The following is a 20,757-nucleotide window of genomic DNA, read 5'->3' on the forward strand; positions in this document are numbered from 1 at the left end:
TGCTAATATGTGGAAAGAGTCCAATCGGCCGCGAAGAGGCGTCGTGGCGCATTAGATTTGTTGGGCGCCTTGGCTCTCCCCGGCTAGCACGCCAGAAACAGTCTGACGGGGTTGGCGCTGGCAGGTCGAGCTCGCCATCGATGAGTCCCCGCTCCTTACGTATAGGCGCAGAGGGTTGGGTGGTTGGTTAGTTGAGACACGATCAGGCCAGGTTAGCATCCGGGCATGACGAGGCTCAGTTATAGTAGCCTAGTGCCTATATATACCTAGGTATATATGAAGGGAGAGCCGAAGGATAGGACAGGACAGTAAAACGCACTCCTACCCAGGAGATAGGAATAGAAATAAATGGAACGGAAATAGAATGGAGTGGAAGCTTTAGATACGGCTTGGGGTAGAGGTAGAAATCCTTCTCGCGCCGCAATACCGATAGGAAGGAAGGAAGGATTGGGGGCTTCAGTGGTATAGTATAATGTAGGTTAGGTAGTGTGGTACCTATAACTATACGTAGGTACGTATCTAAGGTGCCTGGAGGTGATCGACAGCAAGCACAAAATGGGTAAAGAGGGATTTCCATGTTGGTAGACTCCAGTGGGGCCGGGACCCGGTTGTGGACATAATAGTAGCTGCGCTTTTACGTACCTACATGTTACCTCTGGTAACCTGCTACCACCTGGTAATCGTTGCCTACTAGGTACGTACCTACCTAGGGAGGATTCTGGTATGGACCTTAGGCACTGTAAATGAAAGTACCTCGCAACCTGCCACGAGGGTTTGGGTACCTCTAACCCCCCCAGGTGAAATATCTCGTAAGGACGTGGGGCTGAGGCAAGGATGAGAGGGCGACATACGTAAGGTAGGTTATGCAGGTCTATGCAATTCACTCACAGCCTGACCACCTTACCTCTTCTCAACCATGGACGGGATAGATGTGGCCGCTCTTATTTTCATGGTCTTTATTTTTCTACCCAGATGTCTCGGTACGTCTGTCGATTCGTCCCAAAGATCGCCTCCATGATCCTCCCTCCCATCGCTGTCCTACTACGACGTGTCACGGCCCATCGCGCCCTTCCTACACTGCATACCTCTTATAAACATGGACACGGGCGCCACTCCTGCTTCCAGGCTCAACCTTGCCACGCATAGAGCGCATTGCCTAAATCAAGTTTCGAGAGTCCCGCAGGCGCGTGTGTTATAGCTGGCGCAATGGCCTCCTTTTGGGGCACGCCAGCTGCGGGAAGTGGGATCCAGGTATCTTCGAAGTGATCCCGAAGGCCTCGCGAGAAAGACCGACGCTAAGTGACACGCGACGGTTGAGAGCTTAACCAAGTTTATACATTGGTCCGTTTTCCGTCCAACGGTGATTTCCCCGTCGAGGCCAGACCAGGGGCATTTACCTACGCAGGGCTATCTAGACACCTAGTGGATCGAAGGCTCCCTGTTCGACTTAACGAGCCGTTTAGTAACCTTCCATCTGCATACACAGTGCTTGGCAGATGGCGAGGACTAGCTTCCCCATGTGGTCTGCTGGTCCTAGGACGAAAAGAAGCTGGCCCGACGAGAGGGAGAGACAGAGAGGTACATCGGTCTGACCCTAGGGAGCAGCAGCTCCAAGGGTATATATCGCTGGCTTCTTGGCCGTCGTTTCTAATAGTATACCATACACCACCAGAGGGCGTTATGAGTTGAATCGTCCTCCTCTCCAGCCCCCGGCGCATGTGGGTGATTGGCCGCTAATCCAGAGCCCTGTCTCTCGCTGCGTTACATGCGTACATCCCTCCATGAACTCGTCTGTGTGATCACTTACATACTTATGGCCCTCCCCTCCTACCCTCCCTGCCGACTCCAATGTTTCTGATCCTTTTTTGCTCTCCTGCGTGTGTGCCTGTCTCTGTTCGTTCGTGCCCTGCCACATCCTGTGATTCAGGTGTCTGGGAATTGCTTCACCCTCGCAAGGTTGTGGGGGTCGTGAAATACAACCTAACCTGAACCACCAATCCCACTATCCAACAGGAAGCGCCCGCCACCCATCGTGCTCTCCGCCTCGCTGTCAGTCCGAAAACCGGTTGGGCGACCACCTAAGAAGAGTCTGCATGCTTTCGAGCGAGTAGACTTACTTCCAGGCTATTAGATTTGTTGACTCGAAAAACCCATTGGGCAAGGCCGAACTTGTCGGTAGCCACTCGCCCGTGGTGTTCTCTCTTTTTTACCCGACCCTACGCGATACCCACTCGATCCCTACGACATTTGTCTAGAACAGATTCGAATGTCTTAATATTGAAGCCAGTTTGACTCAGTCGAAGCCGCCCCGAGAGACACATCATTTTTCGCGCCACCAACTTAGCCGCGTCGCATGATTAGTCTGCCAGAATCCGATATCTACCTCCAGGGCCCTGCATCTAACCCTTAGCCCGTCGAATTCGGCGTACGCGTTTCTCGGTATGGCGAACAGTTCGATAGAAGCCTTACGAGGCGGGTGCCCCGCACCGTTTTTCAGCGAGCTCTCGTTTCCCGCAGAGGGCGGACGTAAGTGTGCTGGTGACGGCCGCCTTATGAAGTTGCTTCTAATCGCATTCTAGACGTGGAGGGCCGACTCTGCGCGCCTGTCGGGCCCTTGAGCTGTTGTGTACCATGCCCTATGACGGATTGGGCCTATGCGGATAACTTCACAACAGCAACGACGGCTGCAAACTGGGTTAATGTTGTCGGTATGGTCTGCTGTGGTTTCTTGTTAATATCATGGATCGTGCTCCCTGTCGAGAAGACTCATCGTCACTATCTAAGCATCAGTCTCACATGCGCTGTTGTTTTGATGAATGTGAGTCCATCTCCCGCTAGGAGAACGAACACTGCGTGAATGATAATGAATCTAACGGAACGACAGCTGGGCTTCATCATCCCCTTGGCGGCGAAACCAGACCAATGCTTTAACCAGATAACTCCACATGGAATGGATACGAGCTCGGTGTGCGCGGCCTCGGGGTCTTTCTTGCTCGCCGGAGGCTGGGCTGGTATCATGTGGATTTTTCTGAGGGCGCTTTCTCTGCATCTTCAGATCTGCTGGCAATTGGTCGTAGGCCGAAATTACATGCTCTTTTCCCAAGTCCTCGGCTGGGGGGTCCCCATCATCGGCCTCGTCGTTCTGCTCGTCTTCAGCGGGGTTTCCTTCCGGTTCGGCGCGACATGTCACATCAACCACGAGAACAGCTTGGCCGATTTCTGGATACCACTCTTGGTCTTTGCCGGACTCACCGTCATCATACAATTCGCCACCTTTGGATATTGTATCAAGGTCTATCTCGCATCTCTGGGCGACAACAGCACCACGACCGAGGGCTCTGGCATGCCTTCGTACTCCAACAGTATTCGCACCATGACTCCTCGCCAGGCGTATCGACGGGTGCGACGGGTGATTCAACTTCAGTGGCGCGGTATCGTAATCGTGCTGGTCATCATTGCCGACGTGATCTTCTTTGCCGTCATCTTCGTCTTCATGGACAATACCGTACAGTCCGTCAAGACGAACCCGAACAAGGCCCTGGCGTGGGTAGCCTGCCTCGTGGCGTCCAACGGCGACAAGAACAAATGCTTGGACAAGACGGAGGACTTGGTCGTTAACTTGCCGACCGTGATGGCGGTTCTAGTACTGTTGGCCGTGAGTAGGCTGGTGCCGAGTGACCGCGTTGTGCTTGGAAACTAATGTTGAGACCAGATGAACGGTATTTGGCTGCTCGTGCTCCTGGGTCGCTGGTCGATGGTTACCGGCTGGATCGAATTGATCGGCCCGCTCGTCGGCCTTCCGGGAAAGAAGGAGTTCGTGTCTGTAGATGCGCGAATGGATATCAAGCAGGATTCCAGATCTTATGAAATGTTGTCTCGCGATTCCGGGGGGGCAGACACGGTGCTAACACCAATTAGCGCGGCGAAGTCGCCGACCACACGAGACGGCCGACAGACACCCGATTACTTCGGACCTCAGGCGGCGCGGTACCAACCCCACCAGCGATCCTTCTCTTCACCCAGGCCGCCGCAGCAGCTCCAGTGGGATACGATGCCGTCCCACCCGCGGCCAACTTTCTCCCCGCCGCCACACTCGCCATCGCGCTCGGAAGACTACGATGGCATCAACCCCTTAGGGATGAATAGGATAGGCCAGGAAGAGGAGGCACAATACAGGGCACCGGGGTCACCACGTAACCAGCCGGGAGTACCCGGTCACGGTCGCAGCCACGTTTTCATTTGAGTTATGTATATGTTTTATACCAGCACGCGGGTTGCTTACCCGCCACAACAACCCCGTGCCCTCTTTCTCTCTCGTCTTCAGAAAACCATATCTTGGCAGCATTGCGCCCTGGGCGGATGGTGGGTTCGGGCTTCAAGCGTGGCGTCCTCGGAAATCGGCGGAATTTTGTGTAAACTAGGTTAAAAAAAAGGCTATACTACGGGAAGACGCGTGCTCGATCACAACGGGCTGCAGGCGACGCGCTGGGAATCTAGGGATGGGAGGAAACCACTCTGGGAGAGAGAGGAATGAATGTCTCACGATGGACGAAGACTACTACTTGTGACCGGAAAGAAGAAGACCACGGCTGAAACGCTGAGAAGTGGCCGATGTTAATATACCCGCACGGGCGTCGAGGCCGTGAGAAGTCGCTTTAGGCTTACAAAATTAACGCATATACGTGGTAAAAGGGGGTGTGATAGCTATATCTCCCCTCCTTTTCACAATAGGGATATTGTCTTAGGTTGGTTGGATGTACAACCCCTTACCTACCCTTGTTGCGGGTACCCGTGCTACGTAGGAGGATAGAGCCGAGCCCGCGATGGTAGATGGCCCGGCGAAGCTCGATCTTATGCATTTGCCTGCCTACCTTACCTAGGTAGAGAGGTAGTAAGGAGGTTAGGAGGTAGGTAAGTGGCCGACGATGTCAATACCTGCCTCAAGTAGGTACCTACCTATATTAAGCTATAGGTAGTAGAATCACACCTCCTTTGCCCCTTGGCTGCCGCCTGTTGCCGGCAGGCGGATGATTACGTAACTGGAATAGAGACGTCTAATCGATACAAGGTAGGTACCTGTAAGTATGTGGATCTGCGCGTCACTGCGGAAACCGCTCAGGGTCGAGACGGCGGCTGGCAGGGAATCTTCGACTTCGTAAGTCTCGACCCGGCTCCGGCTCAACATCTAACGTATATAATTCCCACCTCACCTTGATGAAATCGGCCCCCCCCCCCCAACAACAACAGCCCACGCATCATTTTACCCGCTGACTTAGGAGCTCTGGTGCCAACGAGGCTACAATGGGATCCGTGACATCGTTATTCATGGTAGTTGTCGTGTCTCGTTCCGAAGTGCTTGAGACCAGGTTTCCTCAACGCTACCTCTGATCGCTGGTATCCCGACACCCGAAGGTCCCGATCCCGCTAGCGCTGGCGCCGCTTGCTCGAACGCATACAGACCCAAGAATCCGCAATGTACTCGATACTACTCTGTGCAATTCTCTTCCTCGGCGGCTATTTCCATTACCTGTGGAAAGCCGAGGCCGCCCTCCACAAGCCATGGGCGCCTGACGCCGGTGACCGTCTCTTTAGCCAACGGCCCCTCCCGCCGTTCCGGGAAGCGTCTGGCATCGCGAACTACACACTTCCCCTACGGACTGAAGGCCGGAACGTCGTCGATGCTACCGGGCGTCGCTTTAAGCTCGCCAGCGTCAACTGGTACGGCGCAAGCGACGAGCTCTTCATCCCGGGCGGTCTCGAGATACAGCACCGCTCCGTCATCGCGGCCACCATTCGGACGTTGGGCTTCAACAGCGTGCGGCTGCCCTACTCGGACGAAATGGTCATCCGCAACCCTCACATCCTCCCCCACCTCCTCATCGCAAATCCCGACCTTATGGGCCTGCGTGCCCTCGACATATTCCAAGCTGTCGTCGAGGCATTGACCGACGCGGGCATTGCTGTCATCCTCAACAACCACATCACGAGCGCGACGTGGTGCTGCGGCGCCGACCCGTGCGACGCTGGCTGGGCCAACGACTACCTCGGACCCCTATGCAGGGTATCGCAGACGGAAGAGGAGTGGATACAGCACTGGGAGACCATCATGGCGCCCCTCGCGGACAACCCGAGGGTCATCGGCGCGGACCTCCGGAACGAGGTGCGTGGCGCCTGGGGTACCATGCCGTGGAGTCGCTGGGCGACGGCGGCTGAGAAGTGCGGAAACCGGCTGTTGAAGATGAATCCCCATTGGCTCATCGTCGTCGGCGGGACCGAGTCGGGAAACGACTTGAAAGGGGTGCGGGATCGGCCGGTGAGGCTCGACGTCGCCGACCGGGTCGTGTACTCGTCGCACGTGTACGCGTGGTCCGGCTGGGGGAGCCGGGAGGGCCGGTACGCGAAGCGCAGCTACGCTTCCTTCGTTCAATCTATGCGCAAGAACTGGGCGTACCTCGTCGAGGGCAACGTGGCGCCGGTGTGGGTGGGCGAGTTCGGGGCGCCGCGCCACCCGGGCGTCGGAGACGCCAACTACTGGCGCAACCTGCTGCGGTACCTGAAGCTGCTCGACGCCGACTTCGGGTACTGGGCCATCAACCCGCGCAAGCCCAAGGGCAACGAGCCGGAGACGTACTCGCTCGTCAAGGACGACTGGGTCACGACCATTCTCGACTACCGCATGCGCGACATGTCGGAGCTGATCGCCGGCCATAGCGACGGCGGCGGCGACTACGGCGACGACGACGACGACGACGACGGCTACGAGCAGGAGACGGATAGGGACGGATTATGAAGGGGGAAAAAAAGAACTTTCTCGAAGATTTCAGCGTTTTTTTTTTTTCTTTCTTTTGGTGAATACGCACGGATTCGTCGCGGACCGGAAATACCACTGGGAAGGGAAGAGAAAGGAAACGGATAAAAGGGGGGCAGAGGAGCGAAACGTTACACAGTCGTTACGGGCGAGTTATATATATATATATATTATTGGGGGCGGTGTAGGCTCTAGAAGCGTTGCATATATCAGCTACGAATAGCAGACAGACAGACCGGACAGGCGCCGACCGTCCCGGTCGAGATCGATGGCGTCAGTCAGTCGAGTTCAATCCTCCATCCCCAGGAGCGGCCTCGTGTTCCTCCTCGCAGGTTAGAAGTCGGCACGTCACTACCGTGTTGTTGTTGGTATTATTGGTTTTAAGCCAAGACAGTGAAAGCATGCGGGCGTGGCTGCTGGCGTACGTAGCATGGCCTCTGTAGCAAGGAGTCGGAAGATAGGCTTCTTCCCTGCTTTGGGCGCGGCCCGTATGACATGTGTGAGTGCCCATAGCGGCGCCACGCTGCGCCGCAGCCACTCAATGACGGACGAACTGGATTGCACGGGCTCGTCAGGGGCACTGTGGGAAAGGGGGATGAGGAGGAGCACAGGGGAAGAAAGGGGGGGGGGGGGGCTCTATAGCCTTTCCTCCGACTACGCCTTGACGGGCGAGGGATACTCCTAGGTGGCAGGTCGATAATCAGCGTGTACGAGAAGGCAGGTAGGTTATACGATGTAGCTGTAGCGAGGGCCGTGTACAGAGTCTTATATACAAGTATACCTATACATACGCGGACATGCGTATATACTTACGTGAGTACTTGTGTATCCTACGCCCTCCCCCGGATCCGGCCCTCATACCCTACGACTCCGCTCGCTTGCCGCAGCACCCAGCACCCAGCACCCAGCCTCAGCCTCAGCCTCTCTCTCCGCCACCTCCTCCTCTCCCATCCCCGCCGTGGCCCTGCTCCTCCTCACTTGCGGGCGAAGGAGCGGGCGCGGTCGAGGTTGAAGGCGGCGCTGACGAGCGCGAGGTGGGAGAAGGCCTGCGGCGTGTTGCCGAGCTGCTCGCCGGAGCGCGCGATCTCCTCCGAGAACATGGACAGGTGGTTCGAGAACCCGAGCACGTTCTCGAACAGGTTGACCGCCCGCCCCAGGTACCCCGGCTCGTACGCCGACGCGCGCGTCAGCGCCTCCACCAGCCAGAACGTGCACATGCTGAAGGCGCCCTCGTGCCCGCCGACGCCTGTTTCGAGTGTGCGGTACGTGGGAGGTTAGCGATGCTTTTTTTGTGGGGGAGGGGGGGGGAAGGGGCCGGAGCGACAGACGTACCGTCCTGCGATAATTCAGTGTTGTAGCGGTAGACGAGGCCGGCGCTCGTGAGCCCGCCCTTGTCTGGCGGCAGGAGAATCCGGTCGACCGTGTTGAGGAAGCGCGGGTCGTTGGGCGGGATAAAGAAGACTAGCGGCGCGACCAGGATCGACGAGTCGATCATCGTGTTGTTCTCGTAGCTCTGGACGAAGCTGTCCATCTCCATGTTGTACCCTGCGCGGCCACTCGCCGTCCATGTTTAGCGGTTGCCGTGGCGTCTTGCGTTGCGCGGGTGCATATATTCGCATATAGGTTATAGGCAGGAGAGAAAAGAAAAAGAATGAGGGTTTGCTGACCTTTTTCCATCACTTCTTCGTAGATGCCGTCCCGCGCGTCCAGCCACTTCTGCCGGTTCGGGCAGGGCAGACATCTCTTCTCGGCGAGGCGGAGACCGCGGTCAAACGCCACCCAGAGCATCACCTTTGAGTACACAAAGTGCTGCTTATTATTGCGGACTTCCCATATAGACATATCCGGCTCTACGAGGCCGCCCCGTTAGCAGATCGGTTCCTGTGGCGGCAGTAGCTCACGTACGGTCAAGTATGGTCAGGACGTGGTCTGTCCGAGATTAGCCAAAAACTGTTCCCCCCCCCCCCCCCTTCCGGGTCTTTTTTGGATCCCGCTGGAGATGGTGAAGACCTACCAAGCATCTTGCGGACGGAGACCCAGGTATCCCACGAGATAGGCTTCCCGTACTTGTTGTAGAGGTATATGGCGTCCATCAGTTCGCCGTAGATATCGAACTGCTTATGGAACGCCGCCCCATTCCCTATGCGGACGGGCTTGCTGCCCCGGTACCCGTCTAGGTGGTTGAGCTCCTCCTCAGGTATTTCCGTGTCCCCCCTGATGGTAAACATGATCGGCAGGTCGCCGCCCGCCTGCGTAGCCTTCCGGACCTGGTCGCTGATGAACTCCATGTACGCGTCCGCCTCGTCCGTGAAGCCCATGCGCAGGAGGATGTAGATGGTGAAGCTGGAGTCACGGACCCAGGAGAAGCGGTAGTCCCAGTTTCTACATGTCCGCGTGGGCACAGCTCGTTATTGGTACATCCCTTTCGAAACTCGATAAGGATAAAAGGGTTCGAGGAAGGGGGGAGTTAGACATACCTTACACCACCGATGGCTTCGGGGATTGAAAAAGTGGGAGCTGCCACTATGGCCCCCGTGGGTTCGTATGTCAACATCTTGAGTATCATGAGGCTCCTCATGATCACCTCGCGCCAGGCACCCTTGTAACTGCTCTTGGAGAGCCAGTTCAGCCAGTAGGTCTGCGTGTCGTGCTGTTGGCTGTCGAGAATGGAGCTCGTAATGTTTTCCGTCACGTGGTTTGGTATGTCCTCCCGGATCACGAAGGAAATCGCCTGTCCTTCCCGGAGGACGAAGCTGGCGGCCACGCCCTCGCCCATCATGGAATCTTTCTGTACCTTCTTGAAGACGAGACTCGGGGCCGATTCTCGGCCGCCGCAGTCGATCGTCACATCGAGCTGCAGCTTCAGGCTCTTGCTATGGAACGTGACGGTTTTACTCTGGAGACCCTCCGTTGTGCAGGCATTCTGAAGTATGGTGGTAGCATGAGGCTCTCTGGCATAGTCGAAAGCTGGGAAGACGTCGACGTCTTTAAATATCTCAGCGGCCGGTCAATCATTTTCGGCGTACGGGACAGCATACCTAGGGACATCCGGCCGCGTATACACTCGACCCGGCGTACGAGCCACTTCTTCAGCTCCTCGTATACGCTCTTGGTCTCGCGGTACGCGTTGTGCTTGTGCTTCGTGGACAGGACTTTGGCCGTTTTCGGGCGCGGGAAGAAATCGACGACGTCAACGACGCCATCTTCGTTGATGTAACGTGTCTGCAGAATAGCCGCGGACGGAAGATACTGCTGCTTGGTCGTGTAGGACGTAGGTTTGGGAGGGGCGATGCTGAAGTAGCCACCCTTGTCCTTATCGAGGAGGCGGCAGAATACGGATGGGGAGTCAAAGTCTGGCCTATGATCAGGCTTAGTTCACGTACATACAAGAGCAGCATCTACGTTCCCGCCTCCCTAGCCGAACTAGAGTGGGTTCGGTTCTAGATAAGAGCCTTGCTCTCTCTCATCACAGTGATCAACTGCCTTTGGAGAGTACCGAGTAAGGGGACGAAACCCGGCGATGGGTAGACGGTCTGGACGGACAGACTAGGAACGGAGAACAACCTACCAGCACATGAAATCTAACCAGGACCCCGTGTTCTCTTGTTAGCTGTTTTGGGTGTGCAACTCCCAACCCGGGTACGAGGAGAGGCTTCTTTACGGACCTATACTGCCATCCATGCTCGCCAATGCGCACGTCCTCATGTTTCCGATGATGCCGTAGTTCTCAATGGGAAGGTAACCTACAACGTCTCTCGTAGAGACGCTGAGGGTATTGCACTTAGCCGTAGTCATATTGAAGAGAAATGGCACTTTCTCTCGCCAATATATGAGGAAGAGGAGACTGCAAGCTTTTCTGAGATGCCTCTTTTCCTGTCCCACGAACGTAGGTAGTAGCAACAGGACGAAGAAGAACACGGATGGACAAGCAGGTGGACACGCGAGCCGGCAGACTAGTCAAGTCTTATCATCGCAGGTATAGTCGGCCTGGCCAACCTAACTCAAAATGCTCCGGCTAGCACCCGTTGATATCGTGGCTGGCCTCTGACGACGATGGCGTTGGGTCGCAGAGTTCTCCAGGTGTGCCCATAGTCTTGACATCATTGGGCAGGCGGACCGCTCGGAGGGGATGAGGGGCACCTAAGAGAATTGAAGCTCATGAAGCTGACTCACGATCCCTAAAATCGGCTAACTGCACCCCTCAGAGGACCCATCTTAGCATCCATCTACGTATCCGTCTAGTTGTAGACCCTTATCGGCATTAGATAGGCATATGTAACCTGTAGGGTGGCGTATGCAATCTGACGATGTCCATGTAGACGTGAGGGTGGGCACAACGGCAGACCCCATACACCGACACCTCTACATGTGTCGCAACAACGAGGTGGGTGCCGTCGTGTGCCGTCGTGGCGAAGTGGAACAACGTGATACGATGTCCGACCCGAGAATACACATGCCTTGTGCCTCATACCCTATAGGCCCGGACCCGGGCCGGCACCGCGGTGCTCAAGGCTACCTCATTGGCTTACTAAGTCTTTTTGTTGTTGGAGATAGCTGTCGTGCGGCCTCGACGAGCTGCCTCTTTCTCCCTTCGCGTCTTCCGACCCCCCTACGACGTGCATAGGCGGTTCAGCCGAAGTATAGGTATGCGTCGCCTGGATCCGGTAAAGACGGTTTCATGGATAGTGAACCTCGTCGTATTACAGCGCGGCCCGGGTGACATCGTCGCTTAAGAGCTTGTTTCGTTCGTACGGATATGCATTACCTACATTATGTAGTCTAGCGTGTGTAGGTTGAGATGGTGGATGCGCTTGGACGTGCTCGGCTCAGATAGGGGGCATCTTGGGCGAGATGTTGCCGGGATCGAGAGAAGTGTCTGCCGACGAAGGCCTTGGTGCGGGCTCATGTAAAGGGCTGGTGATAACCACGATAGGGGTAACGATATGGGCAGGTGTCGAAGCCAGAAGCCGTCTTCCTCAAGATTTCCAGTTCTGAAAGGGGAAATATTCTGCAAGGTAACTTCGACGCACATTTGAGGTGGTATACAAGTAACCCTAGGGTGATCTTACACTCGGAGTGTTTTTTTATTTTTATTTATATATATATATATATATTTTTTTTTTATATCTGGGTAGTTTTCTGTTTCGGTGTGATGAGGGAGGAGGAGAGAGGTGGTGGCCAGGGATGAGGAGGTGGGGATGGAGAGGGGAGGTGGGGATGGAGACGGCGATGGGGAGGGAGAAGACGGGGCTTCAGTTCTGGTGTAGGTAGGTAGGTACCTAGGAGGTACCTGGGTAGGAGGTAGCTTATATATACTTCTTTCTCGGCGCACGCGGAAAGCGTACGTACGTACCTGTATCCAGCTAGCAGCAGAGCGTCTGTAATACGGCTCCTTGGCATCTTTTGAAGGGAGGGGACCATGAGGTGGATAGCCATCCCTCCACTCGCCATCCGTATATTAGCTAGGAGGCAGGCATACATACAGAGTAACGTCGAGACCAAAAATAGCACGAAGCTGTCATCTTGGGGAGCCGGCGGTTGGCTGGATCGTACTTAGTCTCTCGTAGGATCCTCGCTTGATTCTGACATGCCTACTTCGCGCACGACTACGGCACTACCGCAGCCCGGCGGGGATTGGCTGGTTTCGTCTGGCTCCGTCTGGTTCTAGGCAAGCCGACAAGGAGAGGAGAGAAACGTACGTAGTAGTAAGTGGTGAGCGAAGGGATATCGATGCTAAACGCAGGAGAGAAACATCGGACGCCGCTAGAGTCCATTCGGATTGCTAATGGTATAACCTTAAATATAAAATATATCAACACTATATATACAGACGTTGATGGCAGCTAGCGGAGGTAACCCTACCCTGCCACTCGTGTCGGGACGTAACAGGTAGGAGGCCAGCGTGCCTTGACTCTCGCCGCGCACCCCTATAATACCCAATATCCGGCCATCCCAACCCGGCGGAAATACCTGCCTCCTAAACGCCTCACCAATACGTTAGGTGGCACCTCTCGCGCCCCTCCCCTGCTCAGCAGATATACCACCTGCACATGTTCCTGATATAGGTGATTGGATTTGCTGCGAGTGTGCGACCTAAGATCGGTTGGACACTCTCAGCCTGACCTTTTCGCGAAGAAAGACCCTCTCTGGCTTTCCTGCAATGCTGAAGACAGCTGCCCACCTACATAGGTGCCTAGGCGGGCAGTAAGCACACTCGCATGCGCTATTCGTCCTTTCTGGCTACTTTTCTGCCGAGGAAAACGCAAGCAGCGTCAGCACGCGGTTGTGCGCCAGGTCTCTCTACGCCCCATGCGTAGGTAACGTGCAGAGCCGAGTTTCAGCCTCGGTTTGGGGACGGCTTACCTAGGGAGGTAGATAGGAGTAAACCGCCCGGCAGGTAGGTTCTCGACGAGGAGGCGCGGCACATCGACGATGGGGTTTGGGGGTGCGGTGGCCTGCCTTGCGTACCTGACGTACTCATATAGGAGGTATGTATACCTACATACTATAAGCTGGCACCTGGCACATGCATGCAGGTGGAATTACGGCGTTTTCCTGGCCTGGACTGACCCGCTGGACGGCTGGATGGAGTGGGGCTGGCCTGCCATCTGTGATAGGCGGGCTGCCGTGCCTGGACAATCCCCCAGGACACGCCCAGATGTCAACCTACGCACGGTATCTAGGTACATGGTAGGTAGGCCTAGGTGCCTCCTATCCTTGCCTCAAGGGGGGGGCCTAGAAAGTATTGTGTACCTACCTATGTACGTGTAGATGCATCTGATGCAGGAGGTACCTACCTGCCTCTATGCAATGTAACTAGGTAGGAGGTAGGTAGGTAATGTATGGGTCTGGCTCCGCCCCCCAGCCTGGTTGGTATGTACATGCATGTACATCGAGGTACGGTATTGAAACGTCCCTCGTGGCCTATCACAGTCATACAGCATATGAGTAGACGATACGCTACAACGCCTCTAATATACATATCCTAACTAACCCCAGCGTCAATCTGCCGCGTCACCTTCGTCTTCTTTATCGCAACCCCCCTCTTCTTACTACATCAGCTCGCCCCTCCGATACTCGTCTTCGAGTTGTGCGACGACGTGTGTTCCGACGAGACACATCGCTGCGACACTCCCAGCCGAAAGCGCCTGCCCCCCTTATCTCTTCGTACGAGTCGATGCGATCTCGCGAGTAGAAACCTCCGTGGAATAATGGCCTAGCACCGCCCCCCTTCTATCCCAAGATATCGTGGTCGTCTCCCTTCGATCTAGGTCTCGCCAGCTCTCTCTCCCTCTCTTTCGTGGCTGGCCGCTTCGACTTCTCTGTCATGTCTTCGCCCGAGCCGTCTGGTGTGGACGTCGAGCCCGCTGCTACGTCTGCCGACGAGCACACGCTCTCGGCTTTTGAGCGGCTCCCGAACGAGATCATCCTGCAGTAGGTCCCGTATGGCAATACCCGTCTCGCCGAGCACATGTTAATTGACACATTTTCGCTGTAGAATACTGCAATTGGTCGACCCTAACTCCTTCGCGTCCCTCGTCCTATTAAATACGAAATGGAGACGCATCTCCCAGCAGGCCGATCTCTACGCGTACCACCTCTCGCGATGCGATTCTTACGCTGCCAGCCATAGCGCTGCGCCCGGCGCGACTGTCGCCGAGGACGACCTGCCTAGGTTACGGCGTCTGTTCGCCTGCGAGGTGAAGCGGAATCTCTTCGACGCCTACCTGCGCCCGAAAACCACGACGATCAAGCTTATCTCGAATTGCATCGGTTCCTCCTCAGCTCCCGGTGGCGAGGGATTGCAGTTCAGCCCCTCCCCGAAGGGCCATCACCTCCTGGCCTATAATTCTTCGCGAATAGTCGTCCTCGATGCTCGCGAACCTACGTTGGCCGTCAAGCGAGAGTTTAAGATCCTGCGCCGTCCCGCATCTGCTTGCATCTTGGACGACGGTAGTCTTCTTGCCGTCCTGTCTACTGACATGCAGGTCGACTTATACGACTTGACTGCGGTCCCGCCTCGCCGGACACGGTCTCTCATTCTCGACCACGCTCCCCGCGCGATCGCGCTGTCGCCATGTGGTAGTGTTCTAGCCGCCGCATACGAAGGCGGTATCGAGGTGTCATCGGTGGGTCCCGGCGCCCTCCCCACCGATCGAAGGGCAGTCAAATGTGACGGTGTCGACTCTCTCGCCTTCTCGTTCGACGGGACGCAGTTGCTGGGGACGACGACTACGTCCCACATACCCAACACTGTAATTTTGACCGCTCCATACTACGACCCCGGCAACCAGATGTCCGAAGAGAGCAACATCAGTGCTTTATGGACTACTTCCATCCTCTTCCCGAACACGAGCCGCGATTGTAGCCATGCTGTCCTGCTGCAGGAGTCGAGTTCCATGGAGGCAACCTGGACCTTCACGTATGATAGAAGCTTCGAGACCTTCCGCGCCGTGCGGATTGATGATCTCCGAAACGGAACTACTTATTTTACGGGACCCGTTCCTACCGAATCATCGCCTGTGCCTTTGTTGCCTTGTACCATCCCGGCCGCTAGCTACCAAGGGGACCTCGTCTCGGCCGGATTCGAAGGGAAGGATATCTGGGTGTACGGTATACCCGAAGATCTGGAGGCTGTTCCAGAGGGCAATCACGCGACGCCCGATCCGAATGTTACGTCCGCGCTGAGCCGTAGGAACAGCGGAATCTCAGCGCGCTCCCCCCATCGAGCAGCGGAAGCGAAAAGCGGCCGAGTTCCCCAATGGCAAATCCTGTGCGACAAGTTCCGCAATACGTTTGTAAGCGGACGCAAGGTTGGCGAATTAACTGGCGTGAGCATGGTAAAATGGGTTTCCGGGTTCGGCGAGACACCGCTGGAGCAACGCCTGATTGTTGCCGCACGCGGTATCATGCCGGGTAGGCTTGTAACCGAGGAGGAAGGTATCGACTTCGTGGACGGGGGAAGAATTGCGATTCTCGATTTCGATTATGGTCCCGTGAATGGCGACGAGACTGAGATCGTCATTGAGATCGGCACAAAGGAACCCGAGGTGCTCGAGGAAGAACATCGCGATATCGACACGGAGGTCGCCATCGTCAGACGAAGAACAGTGGCGCAGCGGAGAGGGAACCGCAGTAGTGTAATCTCTGTCGCGACAACTACGGCTCGTCAAGTGGATGCCCTACTGCGGCCTTCAACTTCTCGCGACGGCGACCTGGAAGACCCTTTAGTGCCGCGACCTATGATGACGGCGCGCACTGGTTCTCACGTCGCGAACCCCGAGGATCCGGGAGATGTCTCTCTAGAGGAGGCTCAAGAGGCTCTCGATGCTCCGTATGCTCACGCCAACCCGCGGTCTGGTACAACGTTACGTCGTGCCGCCACAGCTGCTGCCGTAAATCGCCGGCGCAACCCGCAACCGGCCGTGGCTGGCCCAGTCGAGTACAGACGTGCCGATGGGAGAGCAGAGCATCCGCACGAGAGCGATGCCGATAACTGGGTGCCTCCCCCCCCACCTTATGCTAAGGATGATCCCGGCGATCTGCCCGCCTTCTTGCGCCATTCTGTAATTCCCGGTATCGGGCTTGCGTCAAGTAGTAATTACGCTATCCCTCCGGTCCCTCCTCTTCCACGCATTCCGCCAGTCCCGCCGATCCCACCACTGCCGCTACTTCCGCGAGCAATGCCACCGACATCAAGGTCCGGCCGTCCAGAGTTATCTCGGCTCCACACACCTACACCAGAAAGGACATCGCGTATGACCTGGATCCCCCGTACTCCGCAGCCACGTCTTGCAAGCGAGGGTACGAGTCGTAATAGGCCTGTCTCACTCGCAGCAAGGCAGGTACGCAGGCCTTTGTCGACGCCGTATTTCACTCAAGAGGACCTGCCACAGGACGAGGAGGAGGACCTTTACGATGTGTCTCCAGTCGAGTCGCCTTCACGAGCTCCGAGCCCAGACGCTTCCGATAGTCAGACAGTACAGGAAATCACGCCAGAAAGACGAAGTCTACACCAACCATCCTATAGGACACAGTCGCCAGCCCTCGAGAATACACCGGCCTCTTCTAGATCACATCATACTACCGGCAACTCTCGCCCGACCTCAGCTAACTCACGCGCTTCTGATCCTAGCACGCCATCGCCCTCGAGAAGTGTTCCGAAAGAGGGCAACAGGCGAGCCGATCCTACCTCAGTCTCGCATAAACTTCCAAACGCCCGGACTTGGCCAAGGATTCAGCCGCCATCTGGCCAGGCCTCGTCAGCCTCGCTTAGTGGTTACCCTCATTCCGCGCCAGCGACGGGACAAAAAAACGAGGATATCATAGCAGCAGCTTTGCCTCCAGTACCAAGCCTGGAACATACAGCAGGTCTACACAGCAGAAAGGATAGTTATGGCGTGCCCCGTCCCGCGTCAAGCAACTTCCACTACCCCCGCATACACGTGGGTAGCCGTGCGGCTCAAACCCCAGAGCCTCAGCGATATGGCGGGGTTCCTCAGGGACAAACTCCGGCGCCGGCCCCCTCAGAGCCGCTTATCATTAGCACGCCGAAGGGTGTTACAGGCGGGTTTGACATTCGCGACGACTCAAACACGTGTGAATCCCCCCCGGAGACGGTGCTGCACGCGCCGATTCCTCGCCACCCTCGACCGGCGTCTGGAGCTCACTTGCGACCTACCGTCGAACGGCTCGAAGCCGTCTCCAGAGCTTCCAACGGGGAGCCACAGAACAACGACGATGGCAATAGCAACTCGCGGCCCACGTCCCAGCTCAACTCGACGTCCTTACGACATCACACTAGTCTCAACCGCCGGCAGAGCCGCGCCCGCAGGGGTGCTCTGAAGAACATACGGGACGCCAAGCTCCGCGGGTGGACGGGGCGCAGGAAGGACAAAAACAAGGAGGCCGACGGCGGATGGACGGACGTAACGTGGGCTTCTATGTCGTCGGCTCCCAAGGGCCAGACCAAGGAGAAGAAGTGCATCGTGATGTAGCGCGTACGAAAAAGGAAGCATGCTATGGAGCCCTGACCATTTTTATTTTTAGATCTGTCTCTCGGGGGGAACATAAGCTTAAACGGGGGTTGGATCTGTTTTTTTTTCTTTTCTCTCTGTGCGTCTTCAACAGCTCGTGGTTTTGGATAACCGGATCACGGAGGAAAAGGAAGGGCTGGAACGGCGGAAGGTAATGCGCGCGCGCGTTCCCGCGAGGCTAGATGATCTCTACCTTGCCTAGGTACTTATCCTACCAGGTACTATTTTTTTGTCTACCATCTACAAAGCATAGCCATCGCTATCGTTGTCATCGTTGGCGATCTATCCGGAAATCGAGAGTCGGGAGGACGGGACGGAGCGATAGTGGGACTGTGGAGAGACGTATCGGTATCATCAGCGCCTCTGAGTGTCGTTTTCTTTCCCACTACACCGAATAGCGTATGTAATCCTATTAATTTATGTACTGCCGGCGCTTATGCGTGGCGTCGCCGCCGCCGCCGCCGTGCACACGTCTCTATGTACCCGTGCTTACGTGCGTGGGTGTACTCGCGCCGCTTAGATCAGGCAGGCAAGACAATTCGCCCCCTATAGGCAGGCATCCCTCTTCGCCAGACGCGGATGTACGTGGAGGCTTCGTGTCCTACATGCCGACTAACGCGAGCACTGTCCTGCTCTCCTCTCACCTCCAACCCCTTCCCCCCTTTTTCTAAGAATGCTAACTGAGTCTCGTTCGCCCGCGGTAAGCGAAACCGTGTGCTGGCCCTCGCCCCCGGCCCGATCTCTGGGGTCCACGCCGGACGATCCGCAACCGCTCTCCTCTCCCCTGAGCCCTCAGAGCACGTACGTAGTGTCTAGGCATCCACTGTGCTCAAGGGCATGGCCAACAACGACAGGCTAGCTCTATTCCCTTGCCTCCTTCTTCTCCTACCGCCTCCCTCATAATAGAGATACCTACCTAGGAGGTAGGTACCTAGGTAGTGAACACACAGGAAAGCAAAGAAACGAGAAGCAGCAGGCTAACACTAACACCAGTCACGATACCATACCTATTTATGCACTTCCCCCTCCCCTTCCCCTTCCTCTTCCTTCCCCGCCGAACGCCCGGGCTCCCTCGCGCCGAGAAAGAAAAAAAAAAAAAGAGAGAAAAGGCCAAGAAAAGGGAGAGGAGAAAGAAGAAACGCCGTAGCTATGCAGGGCACGCAATGTGCATAATTAAAGAATAAAAATAAAAAGAAGACAAGACGCCTGTTACTACTCTTTCTACCTTGTGGCGGGATGTGTGTCGTGGGTGGGGTATGTGAGTTCATCGCGTATTTTTATCATCGCAGTCGGAAGCACAAGACAGATCTGAACAGAGAGAAGGGGGGGGATGAGGCGCAAAAGACGAGTAATCCTAGCCGCGGGCCCCTCTTCGTTAGGTAGTGTGTCGAGGGTACATAGGTGCGAGCAACCAGCCGCGTCGCTGCCGGCACCCGACATGTGCTGCCGAGCCAGGCAGCCGGCTCGCGTCCATGCTTAGCCTAGTTGCCAAAGTCTATGTCGATCATGGCCACGTCCTCGTCTGCGAGGGAGCTCAGGCCCGAGCTGGCCGGACGGGATTCGGCGTCGGCGTCGGCGCCCGCGGCGGCAGCGGCGGCGGTAGGCTCCGGGTCCGGCGGGCGCTGTGAAGTTTCGTGCATCTTGAGTGCCCAGGCGCGGAGGCTCGTCTCGCCGCCGCCCTCGACCGGGAACTCGCCCTCGACGATGCCGCGCCCCAAGATCGTGCCGGCGTACTTAGAATCCAGCTCCGACTTGTTATGTTTTCGCTTGAGAGCTACGTCGTGGGAAAGTCCTCGGTTAGCCTCGGTCGCTTCGGTCGAGATACGGGACGTAGGAAGCGGTGGACGAGAGAGAGGAGGGAGGGGTAGGGAAGAAGAGAAAAAGAGCACATACAGCTAAGGTAGTCCGTCTCGCGCTGCTCCTCAACACCTTCGACGCCGACCTCGCCGGCCGCGGGCTTGTCGAGCCCGGCGACTTTGCGGATGCGCTGGTTCTTCTTGCCGGTGGCCCAGCGGATGAAGTCGTCGACGCCGCGGGTGTCGTCCTCTCCCGAGAGTTCTTGGGAGACGAACTCGCGCTCGGGCCAGAGGGCGCCGCAGTCCTCGAGGGCGAGGCGCACGTCGACGAGCCCGGGGAGGCCCGGATACCCGAACTCGTTGTTGGACAAGGAGTGGGCGGCGGTGCGGCGCGCGATGACGGCTAGGTAGCTGCCGGCAAGCTCGGTGAGGGCGTCGATGGTGCCCGGCGTCGACGCGTAGTAGCCTTGCGCACGCAGGATCTGGAGGATGCACGGCCGCAGGAGGGCGTGGTAGATCTCGGACGTGGTCGGCGGGAGGCTCTGGGGTTGCTGCTGGCGCTGCTTCTGCGCCCGGGACGACATGTTGGCTGTCGCGTACGTTCGCAGGAAGCGGTTTTAAGGATTTCAGGTGGATTATTTGTTTGGCTCGGCAGCTTTGCCGCTAGTCTGCTTGGGGAGGTTGGGTTGCAAAAGGTGGTAAACACAGCTTGTGGTGTGTCGAGCGCCGAAGACGAATCGCGGGCTCTGAAGATGTGGTCAGGGATGGGCGTCAAAGGTTGAGGAGGGAGTGGAAGCTGGCGGAAATCCAGGTCGAAGGGATGGAATAGTAGGCGTCTACTGCGTCACAGTATCTAGTGGTGTAAGCGACGGGACGTGCCGGTGGCCGCACAAAGACCTTTGAGGGACTCGGAGATGGGTGTTCGAGAGAAGAGAGTCAAGACCGTCGAGGCTAGTCGGAGATGGAGTAACGAAGGTATGTGCTGGGATAGCCGAGAATGGGTTTACTGTTGCTCTCTCGCGCTCTCGGCCATCTAGGCAGTCAATCAGCCTAGCAAACGGTCGCCAGGCCTTGCGCCATGTTAGCGAGAAGTCAGGACGGTGTGGAAAGTGTTGCA

General features: G+C 56.6%; 5 protein-coding genes across 5 annotated transcripts; 3 read left to right on the plus strand and 2 right to left on the minus strand.

Moving 5' to 3' along the window:
* The first annotated feature begins 2,080 nt into the window (after window positions 1-2,080).
* On the plus strand, window positions 2,081-4,505 carry GGS23DRAFT_135891 (uncharacterized protein). The gene is made up of 4 exons (XM_051511213.1): window positions 2,081-2,526; window positions 2,580-2,818; window positions 2,885-3,655; window positions 3,713-4,505. The coding sequence occupies exons 1-4, from the start codon at window positions 2,442-2,444 to the stop codon at window positions 4,241-4,243; spliced, it is 1,626 nt and encodes a 541-aa protein (XP_051370575.1). The 5' UTR covers window positions 2,081-2,441; the 3' UTR covers window positions 4,244-4,505.
* A 615-nt stretch (window positions 4,506-5,120) lies between these two features.
* Window positions 5,121-7,450, plus strand: GGS23DRAFT_575309 (glycoside hydrolase family 5 protein). The gene has a single exon (XM_051516794.1). It carries the CDS (start codon window positions 5,474-5,476, stop codon window positions 6,788-6,790), a length of 1,317 nt encoding a protein of 438 aa, XP_051370576.1. The 5' UTR covers window positions 5,121-5,473; the 3' UTR covers window positions 6,791-7,450.
* A 332-nt stretch (window positions 7,451-7,782) lies between these two features.
* Window positions 7,783-10,603, minus strand: GGS23DRAFT_606088 (glycoside hydrolase family 15 protein; the record flags this gene model as incomplete). Its single annotated transcript, XM_051519863.1, has 8 exons — window positions 7,783-8,054; window positions 8,141-8,353; window positions 8,476-8,658; window positions 8,714-8,737; window positions 8,823-9,190; window positions 9,286-9,793; window positions 9,847-10,161; window positions 10,474-10,603. 8 exons carry the CDS (start codon window positions 10,601-10,603, stop codon window positions 7,783-7,785), a joined length of 2,013 nt encoding a protein of 670 aa, XP_051370577.1.
* A 3,178-nt stretch (window positions 10,604-13,781) lies between these two features.
* Window positions 13,782-18,034, plus strand: GGS23DRAFT_136123 (uncharacterized protein). Its single transcript, XM_051511215.1, has 2 exons — window positions 13,782-14,242; window positions 14,307-18,034. Exons 1-2 carry the CDS (start codon window positions 14,136-14,138, stop codon window positions 17,803-17,805), a joined length of 3,606 nt encoding a protein of 1,201 aa, XP_051370578.1. The 5' UTR covers window positions 13,782-14,135; the 3' UTR covers window positions 17,806-18,034.
* Window positions 18,035-19,176: 1,142 nt separating this feature from the next.
* GGS23DRAFT_136118 (uncharacterized protein) lies at window positions 19,177-20,472 on the minus strand. Its single transcript, XM_051511214.1, has 2 exons — window positions 19,738-20,472; window positions 19,177-19,618 (listed from the first exon to the last, which is right to left on the minus strand). Exons 1-2 carry the CDS (start codon window positions 20,222-20,224, stop codon window positions 19,326-19,328), a joined length of 780 nt encoding a protein of 259 aa, XP_051370579.1. The 5' UTR covers window positions 20,225-20,472; the 3' UTR covers window positions 19,177-19,325.
* Window positions 20,473-20,757: the final 285 nt, after the last annotated feature.

The sequence above is a fragment of the Durotheca rogersii genome, assembly GCF_024521655.1.
Source record: "Durotheca rogersii strain YMJ 92031201 chromosome Unknown GGS23scaffold_16, whole genome shotgun sequence".
NCBI classification, from domain to species: domain Eukaryota; kingdom Fungi; phylum Ascomycota; class Sordariomycetes; order Xylariales; family Xylariaceae; genus Durotheca; species Durotheca rogersii.

Coding starts and splice junctions, on each gene's coding strand:
- GGS23DRAFT_135891 (XM_051511213.1), top strand. CDS start 2,442: ATGGCGAACAGTTCGATAGAAGCCTTACGAGGCGGGTGCCCCGCACCG. Junction 2,819..2,884: donor GCGCTGTTGTTTTGATGAAT/GTGAGTCCATCT, acceptor ACGGAACGACAG/CTGGGCTTCATCATCCCCTT. Junction 3,656..3,712: donor CGGTTCTAGTACTGTTGGCC/GTGAGTAGGCTG, acceptor TGTTGAGACCAG/ATGAACGGTATTTGGCTGCT.
- GGS23DRAFT_136118 (XM_051511214.1), bottom strand. CDS start 20,224: ATGTCGTCCCGGGCGCAGAAGCAGCGCCAGCAGCAACCCCAGAGCCTC. Junction 19,619..19,737: donor CGAGACGGACTACCTTAGCT/GTATGTGCTCTT, acceptor CCCACGACGTAG/CTCTCAAGCGAAAACATAAC.
- GGS23DRAFT_575309 (XM_051516794.1), top strand. CDS start 5,474: ATGTACTCGATACTACTCTGTGCAATTCTCTTCCTCGGCGGCTATTTC.
- GGS23DRAFT_136123 (XM_051511215.1), top strand. CDS start 14,136: ATGTCTTCGCCCGAGCCGTCTGGTGTGGACGTCGAGCCCGCTGCTACG. Junction 14,243..14,306: donor CCGAACGAGATCATCCTGCA/GTAGGTCCCGTA, acceptor TTTTCGCTGTAG/AATACTGCAATTGGTCGACC.